The sequence below is a fragment of the Chiloscyllium punctatum genome, chromosome 6, assembly GCF_047496795.1.
Source record: "Chiloscyllium punctatum isolate Juve2018m chromosome 6, sChiPun1.3, whole genome shotgun sequence".
NCBI classification, from domain to species: domain Eukaryota; kingdom Metazoa; phylum Chordata; class Chondrichthyes; order Orectolobiformes; family Hemiscylliidae; genus Chiloscyllium; species Chiloscyllium punctatum.
Window position 1 is genome coordinate 4,486,988 of NC_092744.1, and position 23,805 is coordinate 4,510,792.

General features: G+C 41.9%; 1 protein-coding gene across 1 annotated transcript in view; it reads right to left on the reverse strand.

The window, feature by feature from the left end:
- Nucleotides 1-23,805, reverse strand: part of rasa2 (RAS p21 protein activator 2) — a 198,319-nt gene that overhangs the window by 99,693 nt on the left and 74,821 nt on the right. Inside the window, exons 3-4 of the mRNA XM_072571933.1 lie at nt 19,034-19,137; nt 10,840-10,934 (exon numbers count right to left, since the gene is read on the reverse strand). Coding sequence (XP_072428034.1) covers nt 10,840-10,934; nt 19,034-19,137 — 199 coding nt within the window. The remainder of the gene's footprint in view (nt 1-10,839; nt 10,935-19,033; nt 19,138-23,805) is intronic.

Here is a 23,805-nt window from a genome sequence, read left to right on the forward strand (position 1 = left end):
AATTTGTCTATTTTAATAGCTCGTCAGTCTGACAACAATGGTGGTCCTTATCTTACCACAACTATATCTTGCAACATAAACAAGAATTTAGTTATGTCAACAAAGACCTCAAGCTGCTTAAATCAAAACGTTATTTTCCAGTAATCGTAAACCGAGGGATTTACAAGCTGTTTTTAATTTTGGCTTCGATGCTGTTGACAGAATTGTGCAAGACAGAGTTTCATTTCCACTGACTCACAATACGGCACCAATTCCTCTACAAGACGTCAAGTTCAAAGAATTCCATTCTTTACCACAATGGAATGAGACTGCCAGGGGAATAAAAATACTTGCAACGAAGCTAACCATTCACCCATACGCGAGGCAACATCTGACATATTTCAGTAAAAGGGAGAAATTTAAATCAGCATGCCCATAATTTGAAATACTCCAGCAGCACAACCAAACACTGCATTCACACCCAGGAATAGACGGTAAAACCAATGCACTCAATGTGGGGAGATAAACAAGTGATTAGCATCATTTCTAATGATGGGTCTGATGCAAGCATCATAATGGTGATACAAATGACACACAGATAAACTGTTCCCTCGAGAATTCTAATCATGAATTCAACACCCGCATTCCAAAGATTATATCCCAGTACTCTATCCTCAAAAGACCGATACTCAAACATAATGGACAACGAATGAACTAAAGCAGTTCATGATTTCCTAATAGTGTGTCTTAGGGATGTACAGCATGGAAACAGACCCTTCGGTCCAACCTGTCCATGCCAAACAGATATCCCAAACCAATCTAGTCCCACCTGCCAGCACCTGGCCCATATCCCTCCAAACCCTTCCTATTCATATACCCATCCAAATGCCTCTTAAATGTGGCAATTGTACCAGCCTCCACCACATCCTCTGGCAGCTCATTCCATACACATACCAGCCTCTGCGTGAAAAAGTTGCCCCGCAGGTCTCTTTTATATCTTTCCCCTCTCACCCTAAGCCTATGCCCTCTAGTTCTGGACTCCCTGACCTCAGGGAAAAGACTTTGCCTATTTACACTACCCATGCCCCTCATGATTTTATAAACCTCTATAAGGTCACCCCTCAGCCTCCAACGCTCCAGGGAAAACAGCCCCAGCCTGTTCAGCCTCTCCCTCTAGCTCAAATCCTCCAACCCTGGCAACATCCTTGTGAATCTTTTCTGAACCCTTTCAAGTTTCACAACATCTTTCCAATAGGAAGGAACCAGAACTGCATGCAATATTCCAACAGTGGCCTAACCAATGTCCTGTACAACGGCAACATGACCTCCCAACTCCTGTACTCAATACTCTGACCAATAAAGGAAAGCATACCAAATGCCACCTTCACTATCCTATCTACCTGTGACTCCACTTTCAAGGAGCTATGAACCTGCACTCCAAGGTCTCTTTGTTCAGCAACACTCCCTAGGACCTTACCATTAAGTGTATAAGTCCTGCTAAGATTTGCTTTCCCAAAATGCAGCACCTCACATTTATCTGAATTAAACTCCATCTGCCAGCTCTCAGACCATTGGCTGAAAAACAACCCTCCACCACCACCCTCTGTCTTATACCTTTGAGCCAGTTCTACATCCAAATGGCTAGTTCTTCCTGTATTCCGTGAGATCTAACCTGCTAATCAGTCTCCCATGGGGAATCTTGTTGAACGCCTTACAGAAATCCATATAGATCATATCTACACTCTGCCCTCATCAATCCTCTTTGTTACTTCCTCAAAAAAACTCAAATCACGTTTGTGAGACATGATTTCCCACGCACAAAGCCATGTTGACTATCCCTAATCTGTCCTTGCCTTTCCAAATACATATACATCCTGTCCCTCAGGATTCCCTCCAATAACTTGCCCACCACCGATGTCAGGATCACTGGTCTATAGCTCCCTGGCTTGTCCTTACTACCCTTCTTAAACAGTGGTACCACGTTAGCCAACCTCCAGATTCCGACACCTCACCTGTGACTATTGATGAAACAAATATCTCAGCAAGAGGCCCAGCAATCACTTCTCTAGCTTTCCACTGAGTTCTAGGGTACACCTGATCAGGTCCTGGGGATTTATCCACTTTTATGCATTTCAAGACATCCAGCACTTCCTCCTCTGTAATATGGACATTTTGCAAGATGTCACCATCTATCTTCCATATCCTTTTCCACAGTAAATACTGATGCAAAATACTCGTTTAGTGTCTCCCCCATTTTCTGCGGCTCCCAAGATCAATGGATGCAAGCATTAAATCAAATAGTGCAATTAGTTAAGAGGAAGTGCATTACTTGCTATCCTAAAAACTGGTCTTTGCCCACACAGACATGCTATACATATTATGCAAAGTGTATATAAAACATGGCTTTTGTACGTGTTCAATTTAAACCACATTTCCTGCAACAGGGTATGTGCCTGGATAAAACCTTAATAGTCACACTACCACTTTAATGATACATTTTCTCAAAAGCAAAATTAAACAAAGTTGAGAGCAAGAACATTGTGTAGATTGCTAAAGGTACTGCAGTCTGTTACACTGATGTTCACAGTCTTCGCCACCAGATGTTATTTAATCATTTGCAATTAGAAACTTTAGTGCCTTAAATGATGAGCGCTCAGCACCCTTGACACATTGTTCAAATACTTTTTTAACAAATATAATCCATTTGGTCTCCAAATGGATAAGGTGCTAGAGGATGGAGTACAGTAGACAAATGGTAACTCTAATAAACAATACTTTAGTATATTCGGCCACTCTTCCATCTACTATAAAATATAATTATTTGACTAAATTTAGATAATGGTTCAACAAACCACACACAGGGAGAATATTGTGGTTAGAACTATGCAGCAGGAATGCCACACTTTACCCACATTACCATTTCCTGACTAAAATGGGTAATCTCCTCTAATTCAACGTTACAGTAAAAACCTGACAAATTTGATAAATATTTATATTTCTCTGGAATGGGAGGGGTAAGGAAACAGACAAAGCAACAGAGAGAGTTAAGAAGAAGCTGGACAAAAAAAAAATTCTTTGTTCAGAAATTCCACTTTTCTTTCTATGGTTCACACGTTTTTGGAAATTCACCTCTCCATACTGCGATCATTTGCTCCTGTACAGATACCTAGACCCGCACATTAGCCTGGCTCGTTGCTCCCCATGTCAATTTTGTGAAGTTTATGTCATGATTCACCCAGCAGAATGCACTGATATCAAGCCTCACTGTTTTAAGTCACTAAAAATATGAAAATGTAATTAAACTATCAAAATTGCATCAAATTTATTTTCTTAACCTGTCATTTAAGAAAATAAAAATGTACACCTAATTTATGATGATACCATTTAAACATTTTCCCTTTTAAATTCCTCCACTCACAAAAGACATATTAAGAGTGAGGAAAGCAAAAAGATCAGGGTAACAGATCTGTACCACAAAACTAGCTACATTGTTTTCACAAACCTCTCAACTTGACGGTAACAATGTTATCTGCACAGTGACGATCTATCTTTAATTCACTAGTGGATTGGTTGGGCCCAGGGCCCTTCCCTTTCCTTCGAGTTTTACAATTAATTTTTCCAACGTATCCGAATGTATGTTTTCTGTGTCTGACAGAAAATTGTAGAGAATAAAAGTACAGAAACAGGAGACAGAAAGCGAGTGATGTTGATGCAGTCAGCTTCTGGAGCTTTCTTCCTGCTTCTGGTTGGATTTCCCTCACAGGGTTTGCCTAACCTTACAACCAAATCAAGCAGAGACTTGCACATACATGGAGTTCCCCTGAACCCAAAACAGATGGCACTAACTTGTCTGGAATCAATGACCCCAAAAAGTAACATGCTCTCACATGCATGTTTGCTTCACTTATTTTACGAAGATGTAAACAATTGCTTGCAAATTCTCTGCTTATAATGGCAGCATCCCTTGTCTGCATTTCCAGTCCACAGTCCAAAATTTTTTAAAATGCAGTCTTTATACAATCTAATCCACATATCCTTTCCTTCTTTAATTTGACATTTCAACAGTCCCAAAGACTGCCGGAACAACCCAAACTAAATCTCTTTACTACATTTACTACATTTGACAATATTTCAGCAAACTTCATGTCAAAGTTGAACATCTGAACATCCCATTTACACAAAACGCCAAGGTAGGATTACACGACTTCACCCACCATCATTTGTTACTGCAAATAAACCACTACTTAATTGTTCTAAATGAGAGATGTTCAGATAATTTACAAGAGGTCAAGCCCCTCAGCCTTCTCTTACTCTAAGGACTAATTTACATAAATCTCAAAGGCCTACATCCAAGGTTTCTACAGGTGGCAGCTGCGGGGATTGGATGTATTGGCGATAATTTCTCAAAATTCCCTACATTCTACAAGGGTCCCAGCAGACTGGAAGCTAGCAACATAGCTATTCAAGGAGGAATTGCGGGCAGTTTTAGTATGGCCGTCATTCGGAAAATGTTGGAATCTATTATTATGGATTTCTTACCAATACACCAAGGAAACCATAACGATTAGGGTCATGGAGCTGTACAGCAACAGGCTAACATGGTTTTATGAAAGAAAAACCCTATTTGACAATGTATTAGGTTTTTTGAGGATGCAAATAAAGGAGGACCAGTAGACAAGTACATGTGGATTTCCCAAAAGCATTTGATAAAGTGCTAAAACAAGGTTAATATACAAAACAAGGGCTCACAGAGCTGTGGGTTATACATGAACGTGCTTAGAAGATTGGCTAAAAAGGTAGGAAAAGTAGTATAAGGATAAATGGGGCAAGTTGGCAGGCTGTGATTAGTGGAGAGTTGCAAGGAATCATGTAAATTGTTAATGGGCAATAAACTCAAAGACAGGATGCCAAGATATTAAAATTTGCTTCAGGATTACCCTCATCTTGATAATGAGCCATTTTTGCTGAAATAATTTTGTCCTATTGAGGTGCTTCTGTTACCCAAAAGAAAAGCTTGTGATGTTACTTGTGTGTATGAATGACATTACAAGATTTGCTCACAAGGTTTATGAAGTGGCAACTTTCCAACGAGACAACCTTCACTGAGCTGATGACTGCAATGAAAGCATCAAAATGCATTCTGAACAGAAGGAAAAATTGCACGTAATTTTCTTAACCATAATACATAGCTACAAACACTGAAACCACAACTTGGTAGAAAATAGAGGTCCCAGGTGAAAAACAGGATGTGGAGAATCTAAGAATATGCATTTAATTTTTTTTAACTTAACAAAAGGCAACAGGATACAATACTTTGAGATATGCACAAAGCATTATTTAGATTGCACTCACCAATGAATGTACTGCAATGCAAAATACCTATATTGTAGTTGCTTAGATTCTGACCAGGATAACTGAAATACAGAACCTGCAATTCTGCATCATTGCAGCTGGACTTGCCATTAGGATTATTAAATTAAAAATGGATTACGGTTAGAAAGAACAAAACATTGAAGTTTCACAAAAATGTGCATCTTTGAAGATACCATCAATAGTAATAGTATTGTGTGTGGGGTCTAAGGGCTCATATTACTTAACAGGGGACATAATCCACAGAACACATGAAACTAGTGTGGAGGCAGCTCTGTATATACAACTTTAAATCATATCACTGGTTGTGGTGGAGCCACGGAAAAAACTTCAACGTAATCTAAAGCATCTTAAAGTGACTTTAAAAGAAAAGTTGAAAACAGCAAAAGAATTATTTATCAAGCAGACAGACAGAGCTTCAGGAGTCAGCAGGAAAGCCCCAATTTAATGTGAGTGGGTAACAAGATCACTTGGGACTGGAATTCTCCTGCTATTCTGCTAGTACAGCAGTGACTCTCAATTGTTTTCTGCTGTGAGCATTTTAATGTTTCATACACAGTGGTAGGCCAGAGTGAAAATTGAACAGGACAGCAGGAAGAGGTGAAAAAAAAACAAGATAGCTTACAGTTTTTGCAGGCTCTGTCGGTGTCAGTGATTGACCTTCAGAATTTGTTGAATTAACTCGCATCCACAAACAAGAGTGGCCTCATGGCCCTTGGCAAGGCTGTCAACACTGGGTTTCTGTCCCACAGCCACCATTGCTGCCTTAGAGTTTGTGACCCTACTGGGTGGCTGCAATTGCAGTTTGGGAACCCCCAAACTACACCACCATTTGGATCAATAGCCACAATGCAAGATTTAGCAGCTATTTTTAATACCAAGTGTACATTTCATTTCAATTTCCAAAAAATAGATCCAAGCTCAAAGAAATTCAAAAAAACTGCATTTAATGAGGATGGCTGCTACTTCGCAAGGTGATCCATTGACAAAGTGGAGTGATGGCCAAGTTTGTTGCCATATCAAATTAGGGAGAATAGCAATTACAAAGAAGATTTATTACAAGTAATCAGACAGAGTAAAAAGGAGAAAACTCTTTCTGGTTGAAATCCCAAGTCACCAACTAGGAGTTAAGAGATTTTGTGCTGAAAAGTTTTGTACATCTACTGTCACAGATTCATATTGCTATAATGTGGGATTTGTATATTTCGAACTCCATTTTTTTCTACAACTGAGAAATGATCAGATAGCTCATTTGGTTCTTGATGCAGCGTGATGCTAACAAATCTCACATCGAATCCTGGGTTCAAATCCCACATTGGCTGAGGTTACCATGAAGACACTCCTCTTCAACCTCTCCCATTGTCTGAGGTTAAACCATTGTCAATATTGGCTCTATTTACGAGCACAAATATAAGTTTGCAATCACCATACCTTTCAATCAAACTCTGATTACTATTATCTTTATTGGCATCTTTCATCAAACATCATGGAAAAGCAGTCCACTTTTGCTGGCAGGCCATTGTAAAAAGATACTATGAATGCAATATGTGGGAAATAGAGAATTTGGGACCCAGGCAGTGGGAAAGTGAAACTCTTGTGATTTTGTCTTCTTGGTTACAAGTATATGTTAGTTTTAGCCAAAACTTTGTGATAGTATATGCGAACATTAAAAAATACACAGCATTCCTAAAATTAACCCACACACGTGGCAAGAATCAATGTCTCATTAAAATATTGATAGGACATTACTGGCATGTAAGCAACCCTGTCATTCTCTCTTCTCTAATTATTAATGGGGTAAATCTAGAAAGCATTCCGTAAGATTGGAGTTCAATTTCTGTAGATGCAGTATAAGAATGGGTTGTGATAATGAACAAAGCATCAAAAGCAATACAAAACAAATGTATTTCTAAAATTATGTTTGGAAAATGGCTAGTATAATACCGCTGTATAAGAAGTTGCTGGGGGGGGAGAAAGAGAAGGAGGTGGGAAACCATAGGCTGATTGGCTGTTGGTAAGATTTAAGCCAATTATTAAAGATGAGATTGCAGAGTAAAGTGCATGGTAGATCAGAATTGAGTCAGCATGCCTTTGTCAAGGGGAAGTCATGTCTGGCATATCTGGTAGGATTCTTTCAGGAGGTAACAAGGAAGTATTCAAAGGAGAGCCAACAGACCTCATTTATTTAGTGGCCTCACATGCAGAAATCCAAATAGGAGCTCAATGCGTTAGCGGCGAGGTATCGGGATGGATGCAGAGGATTGGCTGAAGGCAAAAAGTGAGGATAAAGGGGTTGTTTTCAGGAGGTCAGCCAGTGACTGGTCCTGCTGGGGTCAGTGTTGGAACCACAACAAATAGAATTAAGGAGAATCCAAGGGATTTTATAAATATATTAAGGACAAAAGGGTCACTAGGGAGAGAATAGGGCCCTTCAAAGATCAGTAAGGCAGCCCATGTGTGGAACCACAGGCGATACTAATGAGTATTTTGCATCAGTACTTACTGTAGTGAAGGACATGGAAGATATAGAATGCGGGAAATTGATGGTGACATCTTCAAAAATGTCCATATTACAGAGGTAATGGTGCCTGGATGTCTTGAAATGCATAAAAGTGGATAAATCCCCAGGACCTGATCAGGTGTACCCTAGAACTCAGTGGGAAACTAGGGAAGTGATTACTGGGCCCCTTGTTGAGATATTGTTATCATCGACAGTGACAGGTGAGGTGCTGGAATACTGGAGTTTGGCTAATGTGGTGCCACTGTTTAAGAAGGGTGGTAAGGGAACTATAGACTGGTGAGTCTGACATCTGTGTTGGGCAAGTTGTTGGAGGGGATCCTGAGGGATAGGATATACATGTATATGGAAAGGCAAGGACTGATTAGGGATAGTCAACATGGTTGTGTGCGTGGGAAATCATGTCTCCACAAACTTGATTGAGGTTTTTGAAAAAGTAACAAAGAGGATTGATGAGGGCAGAGGGTTGGATGTGATCTATATAGACTTCAGTAAGGTGTTTGACAAGGGGCCTCATGGTAGACTGGTTAGCAAGGTTAGATCTCATGGAATACAGAGAGAACTAGCCATTTGGATACAGAACTGGCTCAAAGGTAGAAGACAGAGGATGGTGGTGGTGGTGGAGGGTTGTTTTTCAGACATGAGGCCTGTGACCAGTGGAGTGCCACAAGGATTGGTGCTGGGTCCACTGCCTTTTGTCATTTATATAAATGATCTGGATGTTAACATAGGAGGTGTAGTTAGTAAGTTTGGAGATGATACCAAAACTGGAGATGTAGTGGAAGCGAAGAGGCTACCTTAGAGTAGAACGGGATCTTGATCAGTTGGGCCAATGGGCTGAGGAGTGGCAGATGGAGTTTAATTTAGATAAATGTGAGGTGCTGCAGTTTGGAAAGGAAGATCAGAGCAGGACTTGTACACTTAATGGTAAGGTCCTGGGGAGTGTTGCTGAACAAAGAGACCTTGGAGTGCAAAATCATAGTTCCTTGAACGTGGTGTCGCAGGTTAATAGGATAGTGAAGGCATTTGGTATGCTTTCCTTTATTGGACAGGGCATTGAGTACATTAGTTGGGAGGTCATGTTGCAGCTGTATAGGACATTGATTAGACCACTTTTGGAATATTACGTGCAATTGTGGTCCCCCTCCTATCAGAAGGACGTTGTGAAACTTGAAAGGATTCAGAAATTATTTACAAGGATGTTGCCAGGGTTGGAGGATTTGAGCTAAAGGGAGAGGCTGAATAGGCTAGGGCTGTTTTCCCTGGAGCATCGGAGGCTGAGGGGTGACCTTACAGAGGTTTATGAAATCTTGAGGGGCATGGATAGGATAAATTGACAAGCACTTTTCCCTGGGTTGGGGAGTTCAGAACTAGAGGGCATAGGTTTAGGGTGAAAGGGGAAAAATTTAAAAGGGATCCATGAGCAACATTTTTACTCAGAGGCTGGTGCGTGTATGGAATGAGCTGCCAGAGCAAGTGGTGAAGGCTGGTACAATTACAACATTGAAAAGTCATCTAGATGGGTATATGAATGGGAAGGGTTTAGAGGGATATGGGCCAACTGTTGGCAAATGGGACGAGATTGGTTTAGGATATCTGGTTCGCATGAACACGTTAGACCAAAGGTTTCTGTGCTGTACATCTCTATGACTCTAATCACTTTAGACGTTAATAACCTGGACAAAGGAATCGAGGGCATTGTTGCTGAGTTTGCAGATGACAAAAATAGGCGGTGGGAAAGGTAGTGTTGAGGCAGTTGGACACTGCAGAAGGACTGGACGGACTAAGAGTGGGCAAAGAAGTTGCAGATGGAATACAATGCGGGAAAAGGTGAGGTTATGCATTTTTGTATGATGAATGGAAACATTGACCAATTCATAAATGGAGGAAGTCTTTGAAAAATCAGGATTTGCTTAACATGCAGGTTCAGTTGGCAGTTAGAAGGACAAATGCAACATTAACATTCTTTTCAAGGGGGCTAGAACATGAGCAGGGACATGCTGGATAAAAAGATTGTATAAAGCTCTGGTTGGACCAAATTTGGAGTATTATGAGTAGTTTTGGACCCGATATCCAAGGAAGGATATCTGGCATTGCAGTGGATCCAGAGGAAGCTCACAAGAATGATTCCGGGTTTGAAGTGATAGTCATAGGAAGAGCGGTTGAGAACTCTGGGTCTGTATGCAAATGGTGCTTAGATGAATGAGGGGAGTCTCATTGAAACTTCAGAATATTGAGAGGCCTGGACAAAGTGGACATGGAGAAGATGTTTCTACTAACAGAAGAGGATAAGAGCCAAGGGCACAGCCTTAGAGTGAAGGAATGACCCCTTAGAACTGAAATGAGGAGGAATTTCTTCAGCCAGAGGATGCTGAATAGGCAGAACTCATTCCCACAGAAGGCTGTGGAGGTCAAATCATTGAGTGTACTTAAGACAGAATGACAGTTTCTTATTTATTAAGGGGGATCAAGGGTTACAGGGAGATGGCAGAAGAATAGGAATGAGAAACACATCAGACATGATCAAATGGCAGAGGAGATTCAATGGGCTGAATGGCCTCACTGTGCTCCTCTATTTTATTGTGTTATGGTTTAAGTGAATCCCATTGGCAAGCACATAACATTGAGTTCAGATGAACAATTTGAAGAGTTAACTCTATTTCTCTTTCCACAATTGCTGCCTGGCCTGCTGATTTCTAAAAGTTTGTTATTTCTGTTCCAGAATTGTAGCTGTTAGGAAAGAATCACATTCAGCTGAAAAATCATTCAGGAAAACAACAGCCTGCTAACAATCGGAATCTAGGTTATACCCAAAGAACTGGCATTCAGACAAAGTACAAGAAAACAAGTTATGGAGTTTCACTATCGAATCAACAAAAGGAACACTTTCCTATTTTACCACACACCTTAGCTAGTTTCAGAAATATTTAGTTGATGATTAGGGACATTTAGGGAAAGATTCGTTAATGTACCTGAACTTCAGAGTTAGCGTCAACAAGCTGCAGTGCAAACCAGCTATCCTGACAGTTGTACTTGCACAGATCTTCCTTTCGAATTGATACTTTACCTGAAAGAAATAAATCAATTGCAAAGAAGTGGTCATGACTTAAGTGACAGTAATTATCAAATGAAAATTCAACTAGATTCAAGCACAGATCGCTTTATTTACTTTAAGCTGCAATGACAGCTCAATTCAGTTGGTTTCATGCATTAAAGTCATTCCGACATCAATTTCTATTCAAAAATGTAAGCAGACTGATATTCCCCAGCAGCACTGAAAGAGTCCTACATTGATCAATGGTGTATTCATTCAGATGAAATACGAAAACAAGGCCTGTTCAATTCAGGTAAATATTATATCGCCTGATTATTGATTGAAGAGGAATGTTTTTGGTTTCTGAGTCAATATTGCCTACATAACGTACACCATCCTCATTTCCTCAGACAGCCACCATTTAATTGGAAAAAAATGGCACTAACTCTGGCCAATACCATTCACATCAATTACAAAGGTACAAACGTAATAAGCATCCCAGTCAGGCTCTTGTGGCACAGTGATAGCATCTCTACCTCTAGGTCTGGGTTCAAATCCCATCTGCCCCAGATTTGTCACAGTTGATTAAAAGGTATCTACTCAGCATCCAGTTGCCCATCAACCCTCCCCAAATACAATACAAAAACTCAAGTTAATTAAACAAAATTTACCCTCAAGACCACCCTTTTTTGAACAACGTTGTAACATTTTCAATTTTAGTGTCCTCTGGTACGACCTGAGCATAAGATGAAAATTAAGACAAATACCTCTGCATTGTTTCAGTAACCTTGGATTCTTCTCATCGAGCCCTGGGACCTTCTCCAGTAGTTAGTCTACCCAATTATACCTCATCACATTTAAACCCTTCAACTATCTGAACTCTTTCCTTTTGTACCATGACTGGACAGCATTTTCTTACCTTGATAAAGGTAGATATTTTTTAGTACCTCAGCCATGACCCCTGCTTCCATGCGTAATCCTTTTGGCTCCTGATCATCTCCATACTTACTTTTAAAATCCATCGACTATTTAGATGATCATTGTCCCCCAGATATTCTCCTACTGACCAATATCTATGAGGTCCACCCACACCTCTCTCATTGGAATGGTAACATACAGCTGTAGAACACTCTCCTGAATACGTTCTTGGAACTCTTGGCCTTCCTTGCCCTTTACACTATTACTATCCCACCCTCTTCTCAAATAAATAAAATACACTGTTTCAATCAAACAATGCACTAACCAAATACACTAGAAAAGGTGTAGAGGAGATTAATAAAGATGTTGCCTGGGGTGGAGCAATTTAGCTTCAAAAAGATCAAGAGGTGGGGGAGTTTCTCTTATAGAAAAGGCTGAGGGCGGACCTCACTGAGGTATACAAAGCTATGAGGGGTTTAGATAGGATGGATGGGGAGAAGTTTTCCCCTTTAGTAGCTGGTATAAGCAGGGGTCACAGTTTTAATGCAAGGAACAGGGTGTTTAGAGAGGAACTGCAGAATTTTGTTTTGAAGTGGTAGGTGTCTGGAACTCATTCCCTCAAAAAAAAGGTGTGTTTGGAGACACAGCAGTTTTTGATAGAGAGGTGGAGAAACCTCTATACCCTATTAAACAGGGGCCACTGCGCTGCAAGGTGGCCATGTCCATACCTCCGCACCAGGAGGCCCAGGTTTGATTTCCACCTGCTCCAGAAGTGTGAGATAGCAACTCTGAACAAGCTGATAAAAAATACTTTTTTATTTTAAAAAAGGCAGACACATTGAAAACATTTTAGTTGTACCCAGATGAGCACTTGAAATGCCATCGGATACAAAGCTACAGGCCAAGTACTGAAAATAAGATTAGAATAGATAAATGCTTGATGACCAGGATGGACATAATGGGCTAAAGGATCTTGCATCTGTTTAGTAAAAGCTAAATGACTTTATGATAATTATTGGACATTTCAGTAACTGCCCTCCAAATTTGTTACTACACATTTTCCCAGTAGTTTTGGCCTACTGAACTACACCAAGCAATGTAAAGACACCTCTTTTATTCCCTTGTCGCAGCCAAACTGAGGCCTTAGCCCCTCTGGGGCATCCTCTTTTTCCCAAACACCGAAGTGAACTCTTTAATGGATATTGCTACACTTCCTCCTTTCCGACCTTTCTTGAACATCTTGTATCCAGGAACATTCAATAACCATTTCTGCCCTTTTATGAATTATATCCCTGGTCATTGTCATATCATATTTCCAAATGACTGTATCTACAACTCATCAGCCTTATTGAATGCACTTTAAGTATTCATGGACGTGCAACACAACTGTAATTCAGACTTCAGAAACAAACAAATTGCTGGAAAAAAAGCTGAACAGAAAGCAGAGTTTTCAGGTTCAGTGACCCTTCTTCAGAACTAAATTTAGATTGCTTTAGTTTTCTTCTTAACTGAATACTTCAATTTTGAATATTCTAATGGAATCCCTCCTTCCCAATAATTTTTTGCACTTTGGCACTCGTAGTATTGTGATCGGATTCCCTCAACTCTGCCAAGTTAGTGCTATCATGGAGGGATTAGCCTAACAAACCTCCCCAGAAGGAAACTGGTCCTGGCTCTGTTCAGGTGCAACTGTTTAGGTCCAAGCTCCCCTAAAACTGATCCCAGTGGGCTAAGAATATGAAGCCCTCCATCCTACACTTAGACCAGAAACAAGAGACAGGAGCAGAAATTAGGCTATTCAGACCATCAACTCTGCCCAGCCAGTTTTTCAACCTCATTCTCCTGCTTTCTCCCCGTAACTTTTGATCCCCTTGACCCTCAAGATCCCATCTACCTCTGTCTTAAACATACCCAATAACCTGACCTCTGCAACCTTTTGTGGCAATGAATTCCATAGATTCCCCACTCTCTAACTGAAGTAGTTTTGCCTTATCTCCATTCTAAAGGTCTTCCCTTTATTCTTAGGCTGAGCCATTGAATCCTAGTCTTGCCTACCAATGGAAACATCTTCCCAATGTCCACTCTGTCCAGACCATTCTGTGTTCTGTAAGATTCTATTAGATTCCTAGGATCATTCTTATGAACCTCCTCTGGACTTGCTCCAGGGCTAATATATCCTTCCTGAGATATGGGACCCAAAATTGCTCATAATACTCTAAATATGGTCTAACCACAGCTTTACAAAGCTTCAGAAGTACATCCCTGCTTTTATATTCTACTCCACTCCAAAAGAAATGCTAACATTGCATTTCCTTCCCTAACTATTGACTCAACCTGCAAGTTTACCTTGAGAGAATTGTGGACTAGAACTCAAGTCTCTATGCACCTCAAACTTCTGAACTTCCTCCTTATTGAGAAATTAGTCTATGCTTCTATTCTTCCTACAAAGTGCACAACCTCACACTCTCCCATGTTGTTGTCCATCTGCCACTTTGCAGATTCTCCTAACCTAAATATTTCAGCAGCCTCCCTGCCTCCTCAATACTACCTGTCCTTCCACCTATCTTGTATCCACTTAGGCTCCAACCATTAATATTAATGTGCTCTATACTCATGTATTATAGACACTAATGCCTGGTACTGGTAGCAATCCAGACATTACTATTCAAGGTGCCAGTTGCTAATTTCCTGCCTTGCTCCCTCTACCCCGATGTCCTCCTTCCTCCCTCTACCCCGATGTCCTCCTTCCTCCGAAGGCCATTGATATTGAATGTTCACCCTCCTCCTCTTCAGGCTGCTCTGCAGCTTTTTGATGACATTCATCCCTCTGGCTACAGGGAGGCCAAATACCATCATGGATTTCTATTTGTTACCAACATATAAAAGCTCGTTTGTTCCTTTTACTACCAGATTTCTTGTACAATTGCTCTTCCAGGCTTTTTTGTGCCCCTCTGGCTGCAGTCCCCAGATCGCCTATCACTTTCACCAATATTCAGAACTAGAAAGCAAGGCACACTTACCGCACTCCTGCACTACCTGCCCAGTCTCTTCTAGACTGTCTGGTGATCTTTTATTTTCTTTCTTCCTGCAAACTCCTCACTACAGACCAATTACATTCAAAATGAACACTATCCACAAAGCTCTCAACCTTGCAGATTCTACTATGCTGTAATTCCGCAGCACATCAGGCAGCATCCGAGGAGCAGGAAAATCGACGTTTTGGCCAAGAGCCCTTCATCACGAAACTGAAGGGCTCCTGCCTAAAATGTCAATTTTCCCGCTCCTCGGATGCTGCCAGACCTGCTGTGCTTTTCCAGCACCACTCTAATCTAGACTCTAATCTCCAGCATCTGCAGTCCTCACTTCGCCTATTATGCTGTAGTTGACCAGTTAGGGTAATGGATGTAATGGGATAGGGAAGCATGACTTAGTGATATTATCGCTGGATTGTTCATCTGTAGATACAGGTAATGTTCTCAGGAGGAACAGAAACAAAAATTGCAGAAAAACACAGCAGGTCTGGCAGCACCTGTGGAGAGAAATCAGAGCTAATATTTTGAGTATCGTGACCCTTCTTCAGAACTCCAGAGTTCCAAAATTCAGGAGTTTGAAGTGTCACTAGATGCAAAACGTTAACTCTGATTTCTTTCTATAGATCTTCCAGACCTGTGTTTTTCCAGCAGTTTTTGTTTTTGTTTCTAATTTCCAGCATCCGCAGTTTGTCTCCATGATTCTATCAGCACAGAAACAGACCCTTCAGTCCAATCTGTCCATGCCGACTATGTTCCCAAACAAATCTAGTCATACCTGCCTGTGCATAGCCCATATCTCTCCAAGCACTTCCTATTCATGAACTTTTTTTAAATATTAGATTACTTACAGTGTGGAAACAGGCCCTTCGGCCCAACAAGCCCACACCAACGCGCCGAAGTGCAACCCATTCCCCTACATTTACCCTTCCATCTAACACTATGGGCAATTTAGCGTGGCCAGTTGAACTAACCTGCACATTTTTGGACTGTGGGAGGAAACCGGAACACCCGGAGGAAACCCACGCAGACACTGGGAGAGTGTGCAAACTCCTCACAGTCAGTCGCCTGAGGCAGGAACTGAACCTGGGTCTCTGGCGCTGTGAGGTAGCAGTGCTAACCACTGTGCCACCTTGCCGTCCAGTGTTACTGTACCTGCATCCTCCATTTTCTCTAACAGTTTATTCGACACACGAACCATTGTGTGTAAAAAAGTTGCTCATGTCCTTTTAAACTTTCTCCCCTCATTTTAAAAATATGCCCCCTAGTTTTGAACTCCCCTAGCCTAAGAACAATACGCTTGTAATTCCCCTTACTTATGTCCCACATGATTTTATAAACCTCAATAAAGTCATTCCTTAACCACCTACACTTTCTTTCAGATTTTTTGTTCAATGTTCTCGGGACCTGGGTTCAAATCCTGCCAATGGCAGATGGTGTAAATTGAATTCAATCAAAATCTGCAGCAGAACTGAAGGAGGGTGAAGCAGGTCAGGAACAACATGAAATACCAAACTAGCAGGGATGCCAGCCGCTACACGAGCTTAGAAATCTGGTGCACGAGTGCTGCTGACAACACTTCCTGCATAAATGGTTACCTGGTAAGGTAGGCTCCAGGGATCTGACCTGCACTGCCATCCACTACCAAACAATACAGATTATTACTTATAAAATAAAACTCAAATATAGAGTGATTAAATGAAATATTTTCATTAACCTTGATTATAAAAGAAATGAATTTCATTAAATTTCCCAGTTCCTACAGTAACTTCCTAACTTTGCATAAAAGGGAAATAAAACTACAGAACACAACAGCCAATCGACACTCAGCCTTTGAACAAGATCAATTTCTCAATACAGTGAGCCCTGATCGGTTTTCACACTCTGCTAGTCTGCTTTGCAATGATTGAGGCATGCTGCACATTCCTCCTGACCTACTTCAGTGCCCCAGATCTGCTGCACATTGTTTTTGTCTGTTTCATGGTAATCCCAAATTGCTTCACACTCCCTCCCAGTCTGCTTTGGTGATTCTGTCAAGCTGTACACTTGTACTCCTAAGTGATGTTCATTACTTCATTAAGCCAAACACATTTTGAATAAAAGACAACATTCAGACACTTCATGCCATTCATGTTTTTAGCACATTTTAAAGCGCCTCTTATTAGAGTAATAACTTTACATAAATTTACAAAGCAAACACAACTCTATACGTTTTTGAAACAAATGATTCGGTCAACATTCAATTACTTGTTCATTATAAGTCTGCTTTGGCATGCGCCAACCACTTCACTGTACATTAAAACAACTTTAGTAGAGCTTCTAGCAAACAGTTGATTTAACAGAAAAACCCTTGGCATAGAGAGATGTGTAAGAGAGCAGATTTACACCATTTCACCTTCAATCAAATTTATTTTAAGAATGAAATCTCTCAAAATTAATTGGCCTGATAAAATGCGATCTTCTGGTGAACTGGTGGCCAAACAGGTGGATGAGGGTAAAACAGTTGATGTGGCATATGTGCATTTCAGTAAAGTGTTTAACAAAGTTCTCCATGGTAGGCTATTGCACAAGACAGCGGCATGGGATCGAAGGTGATTTAGTGGTTTGGAACAGAAATTGGCTTGCTGAAAGATGACAGAGGGTGATGGTTGATGGGAAATGTTCATCCTAGAGTTCAGTTACCAGTGGTGTACCACAAGGATCTGTTTTGGGGCCACTGCTGTTGTCATTTTTATAAGCAACCAAAATGAGGGCACAGGAGGATGGGTTAGTAAATTTGCAGATAGTCTATGGAGTTGTGGATAGTGCTGAAGGATGTTGCAGGTTGCAGACAGGCATAGATAAGCTGCAGAGCTGGGCTGAGAGGTGGCAAATGGAGTTTAATGAGGCAAATGTAAGATGATTCACTTTGGAAGGAGCAACAAGAATAAAGAGAGTATTGGGCTAATGGTAAGATTCTGTGTAGTGTAGATGAGCAGACAGATCTCTGTGTCCATATACATAGATTCCTGAAAGTTGCCACCCAGGTTGATAGTCTTGTTAAGAAGGCATACAGTGTGTTAGCTTTTATTGGATGAGGGATTGAGTTGCGGAGGCATGAGGTCATGCTGCAGCTGTACAAAACTCTGGTGCAGTTGCACTTGGAGTCTTGCGTAGAGTTCTGGTCACCCACATTATAGAAAGGATGTGGAAGCTTTGGAAAGTGTTCATAAGAGATTTACTAGGATGTTGTCCGGTATGGAGAGAAGGTTTTATGAGGAAAGGCTGAAGGACTTGAGGCTGTTTTCTTCATTAGAGAGAAGAAGGTTGAGAGGTGACTTAATTGAGACATATAAGATAACCAAGAGGGTGAGATAGGGTGGACAGTGAGAGCCTTTTTCCTCAGATGGTGATGGCTAGCACAAAGGGACATAGCTTTAAATTGAGGGGTGATAGATATAGGACAGGTGTCAGGGGTAGTTTCTTTACTCAGAGTGGTAGGGGCGTGGAACGCACTGCCTGCAACAGTAGTTGACTTGCCAACTTTAAGGGCATTTAATTGGTCATTGGATAAACATATGGATGAAAATGGAATAGTATAGGATAGATTGGTTCCACAGGTCGGTGCATGGTCTGTACTGCACTGTAATGTTCTATGGTAAGTTATGGTTGCTCACATTGGGGTTCTACTTCATCTCTCCTCCACCACACACACATGCTTAATTAGCTAAAATGCTACAACTTTTAATGCAGAGATATTGCAAGAGTATTATCCAACTTAAATGACCCGAGAAGTGGAGGATGAGATAAAAGATGGATAAGGATTAAACCTCATATAACCAGTTTCTACAGATGTGAGCAAATTATCTACAGAATGCTTTCAGTTAAAATATTTAGTATTGTAGCCAATGCAGCAAAGCAATTGCATTTAGGTTGATGTACAACATGGGCCTTGTTTAAATATAACTAATCAAGAATCACAGGAAATCCACACCAAATTCAAATGTACTATGACCTGCCATACCCCACCAATAATTATAGGGATATAGGTAATTTTGATATTGCTGACACCAGAATTTATTAAAAGGGCACAGGATAAACAAGATCACCACTCAAACATCCCTACATACAAAAGTAAAATATAGTGGAGAAGTTCAAAGCATAGAGAACATGCAAGTTTCGCAGCAGATGATTGTTGCAACTTACCAAAAGGCACATCCTTTTGAAAGAAACTTTTATCATAAATATAAAAGGAGAGGTACTGGAAACTTCGAGGAATTTCAAAGTAAAAATCTTCACCATAAAAGGGACTGTCAAAAAAGCAAACATTGCAACAAGATATTAATAAATTGTGACAGGTTTATTAACATTTGAAAATAACATGCTCATTACATTATAATGTAGCATTTTAAATGCTATTTCTTTACCATAATATGACATCATCCATACAAAAATATACATGAAATACATTTCAATAATTTTCAATATTATAATTGCAGCTCAAGAGAACAACTTCAAAAACAAATCAAGAGATTAGGAGCAACTCATTGCAATTATCTAATACTGAGAGTTATGGAAAGACGACTGCACCCAAACTAAACCACAGGGCAACAACTTGTCTCAGCGGTTAGCACTGCTGCCTCAGCGCCAGGGACCTGGGTTTGATTCCACCATAGGTGACACTGTCTGTGGAGTTTGCACATTCTCTCTGTGGGTCTGCACAAGTTTCCACAGTTTCCTCCCACAGTCCAAAGATATGCAGCTGAGGCGGATTGGCCATGCTAAAATTCCCATAGTGTCCAGGGATATATAGATTAGATTACTTAAAGTATGGAAACAGGCCCTTCAGCCCAACAAGTCCACACCGACCTGTTGAAGTGCGCGCACCCACCCATACCCATTCCCCTACATTTACCCCTACATCTAACACTACGGGCAATTTAGCTTGGCCAATTCACCTAACCTGCACATTTTTGGACTGTGGGAGGAAACCGGAGCACCCGGAGGAAACCCACGCAGACACGGGGAGAATGTGCAAACTCCACACAGTCAGTCGCCTGAGGCAGAAATTAAACCCGGGTCTCTGGCGCTGTGAGGCAGCAGTGCTAACCACTGTGCCACCGTGCCGCCCACAAAGGTTAGGTGGATTAGCCACGAGGGAAGCAGGGATAGAGTAACAGGTAGGTCAGTGTGGATTCGATGTTTCCACACTGTAGGGATTCCAAATTCTATGAGACCAATTTTTGCATCGGGGCCTTGAGGATTCAAGCTAGTTATTTCAACAGCTAATATCTTGGTAATTCTCGCCAAATAGAAAAGAAATGCACCATTTCTTGTCTAGACTGGATTCCAAGACCTCAGCAACAATGAGTCACTTTCCAATGTTAACAAAGCTAAATCGGGTTCAATTATTTACCAGAGATACAGACCCGCCAGGTTTCGATTCACTAGTGTCAGCCTCCCAGAATTCAATCTAACCAAGTAAAAGCAGCAAAAGACCCTGCTTCCTTGTTCCTTGACCCAGTCATTTATTGTCAATGATCACAGAAGAGTGACATGCGATCACCACAAAGGTTTGAGGTAAAAGCAAAACATACAAGCTCCATCCCCCATCCCCTCACCCCATCTGTAATAAATATTTTGGTTGTGTACACAAGACTGAATTCTGCACTCCATTCTTTAATTCAAGGGGTGAAAAATTGTAGAGCCAGAATTTGGTACAAAACGTAGAAGTCTGTGAGCTGACTGGAAATAAACAGTAGCAAAGAACGAAGAAAAGAACAAAGTACATCACAGGAACAGGCCCTTCTGCCCTCCAAGCCTGCGCCAATCCAGGTCCTCTATCGAAACCTGACGCCTATTTTCCAAGGATCTGTATCTCTCTGCTCCCTGCCCCTTCATGTATCTGTCTCAATACAACCTAAATGACACTACTATGCCCGCCCCTACCACATCCACTGACAATGCCTTCCAGGCCCCCACCACCCTCTACGTAAAGATCTTTCCATGCATATCTCCCCTAAACCTTTCCCCTCTCAATTTGAACTCGTGACCCCGAGTAATTGAGTCCCCTGATCTTGCTATCCACCCTGTCTAGACCTCTCATGATTTTGTCGACCTCAGTCAGGTCCCCCTGTTGTCCCATTCCCCCCCTCAGTCGAAGCAAAACACTCAGACACAGTATGGCTTTACCTCTCCATCTTTATTCCGGGCCCAGGAAGGAGAGAAAACAATTGCCCATGCGCACAGAGACATGAGTTCTCGGTCTTCTCTGGAATAGCAGTTCCTTAATGAGTTGTATATCTATTTTACAGGGAGCATCATCCAGATAAGGCAACATACATATTGGCTGGGTGACCGTTACAATCAGCAAGTGTCAATCGTAAAGATTAAGCCATCAGCTGTTACACAATGAATAACTAGCTTCACATAATGAAGGTTTTCCACCTTGTTAACTGACTTTACATACTGAATGCTTGCTCATCTTGTTAAATGGCTCTACATAATTTGGAGATGCTGGTGTTGGACTGGGGTGTACAAAGTTAAAAATCACACAACACCAGGTTACAAACCAACAAGTTTAATTGGAAGCTGCTCCGAAAGCTAGAGCTTCCAATTAAACCTGTTGGACTATAACCTGGTGTTGTGTGGCTCTACATAATGAATGCTTTTCTACCTTGTTAACCCCATTACCATTGCCTCCAACACCCCATTGTCGGAGGCAAGTTCTTATCTGATCAGAATCATGCTCAGCTTAACCTATTGTTTTACAAAACTCCAAACTTAACTCTTTCCCTACCTGCTCATACCCTATACATATTCTCATCCCCTCAACCTCCATCTTTCTAATGAAAATAATCCTAATCTACTCAAACGCTCTTCATAGCTAGCACCCTCCATACCAGGCAACATCCTGGTGAACCTTCTGTGCACCTTTTCCAAAGCGTCCACATCCTTTTGATAACGTGATGACCAGAACTGTACACAGTATTCCAAATGTGGCTGAAACAAAGTCCTATACAACTGTAACAGGACCTGCCAGCTCTTGCACTCAATACCCACTCCAATAAAGGAAATTATGCCATGTGCCTTCTTGACCACTCTACTGGCCTGCGTTGCCACCTTCAGTATACAACGCTCCCGAACACCCAGATCTCTCTATTCATCGATTTTCCCCAGGGCATTTCCGTTTACCATATAGTTTGCTCTTGAATTGGATTTTCCAAAATGCATCACCTCGCAACTTGAACATCACTTGAACATTGACCTCTATTGGATGAAGTTATAGGATCATTGCATCATCCAAAGGGTGGTGCATGTATGGAATGAGCTGGCAGAGGAAGCTGTCACAATTACAACATTTAAAAGGCATCTGGATGGGTATACAAATAGTGAGGATTGAGGGGGATATAGGCAAAATGCTGGCAAATTGGTGTTAGACCGAAGGGTCTGTTTCCATGCTGGATAGCTCTATGACCCTGTAAGAAATAGGAGCAGGAGTAGGTCATTCAGCTTTCAAAATGTGTTGCTGGAAAAGCGCAGCAGGTCAGGCAGCATCCAAGGAGAAGGAGAATCGACGTTTCGGGCATATGCCCTTCTTCAGGAATGAGGAGGGTGTGCCAAGCAGGCTAAGATAAAAGGTAGGGAGGAGGGACTTGGGGGAGGGGCGTTGGGAATGCGATAGGTGGAAGGAGGTTAAGGTGAGAGTGATAGGCCGGAGAGGGGGTGGGGGCGGAGAGGTCAGGAAGAAGATTGCAGGTCAAGAAGGCGGTACTGAGTCTGAGGGCTGGGACAGAAAAAAAGGTGGGGGGAGTGGAAAGGAGGAAGCTGGAGAAATCCGCATTCATCCCTTGTGGCTGGAGGGTTCCTAGGCGGAAGATGAGTCGCTCTTCTTCCAGGCGTCGTGTTGCCATGGTCTGGCAATGGAGGAGGCCAAGGACCTGCATGTCCTTAGCAGAGTGGGAGGGGGGGTTAAAGTGTTCAGCCACGGGGCGGTTGGGTTGGTTGGTCAGAGTGTCCCAGAGGTGTTCTCTGAAACGTTCCACAAGTAGGCGGCCTGTCTCCCCAATGTATAGGAGGCCACATCGGGTGCAGCGGATGCAGTAAATGATGTGTGTGGAGGTGCAGGTGAATTTCTGATGGATATTGAAGGATCCCTTGGGGCCTTGGAGGGAAGTGAGAGGGGAGGTGTGGGCGCAAGTTTTGCATTTTTTGCGGTTGCAGGGGCAAGTGCCGGGAGTGGAGGTTGGGTTGGTGGGGGGTGTGGATCTGACAAGGGAGTCGCGGAGGGAGTGGTCTTTCCAGAACGCTGATAGGGGTGGGGAGGGAAATATATCCCTGGAGGTGGCGGAAATGACGAAGGATGATCTGATGTATCTGGAGGTTGGTGGGGTGGTAGGTGAGGACTAGTGGGGTTCTGTCCTGGTGGCGGTTAGAGGGGCGGGGTTCAAGGGCGGAGGAGCGGAAAGTGGAGGAGATGCGGTGGAAATTGCGGTCTTTGAAGGAGGAGGCCATCTGGGTTGTTCGGTATTGGAATTGGTCCACCTGGGAGCAGATGCGGCGAAGGCGAAGGAATTGGGAATATGGGATGGCGTTTTTACAGGGGGCAGGGTGGGAAGAGGTGTAATCTAGGTAGTTGTGGGAGTCAGTCGGTTACTTTATATTTTTGGCCAGTTTACCTTCGTACCTCATTTTTTCTCTGTGTATTTCCTTCTTAGTAATCCTCTGTTGTTCTTTAAAAGCTTCCCAGTCCTCCATTTTTCCCACTTATCTTTGCTATGTTGTACTTTTTCTCTTTTAACTTTATATGTTTCTTAGCTTCCCTCATCAGCCACAGCCACCCCTGCCTCCTCATGGGACCTTTCTTCCTTTTTGGAATGAACTGATCCCGCAACTTCTGCATTATACCCAGAAATATCTGCCATTGTCCCTCCACAGTCATCCCTGCTAAGGTATTGCACCATTGAACTTTGGCCAGC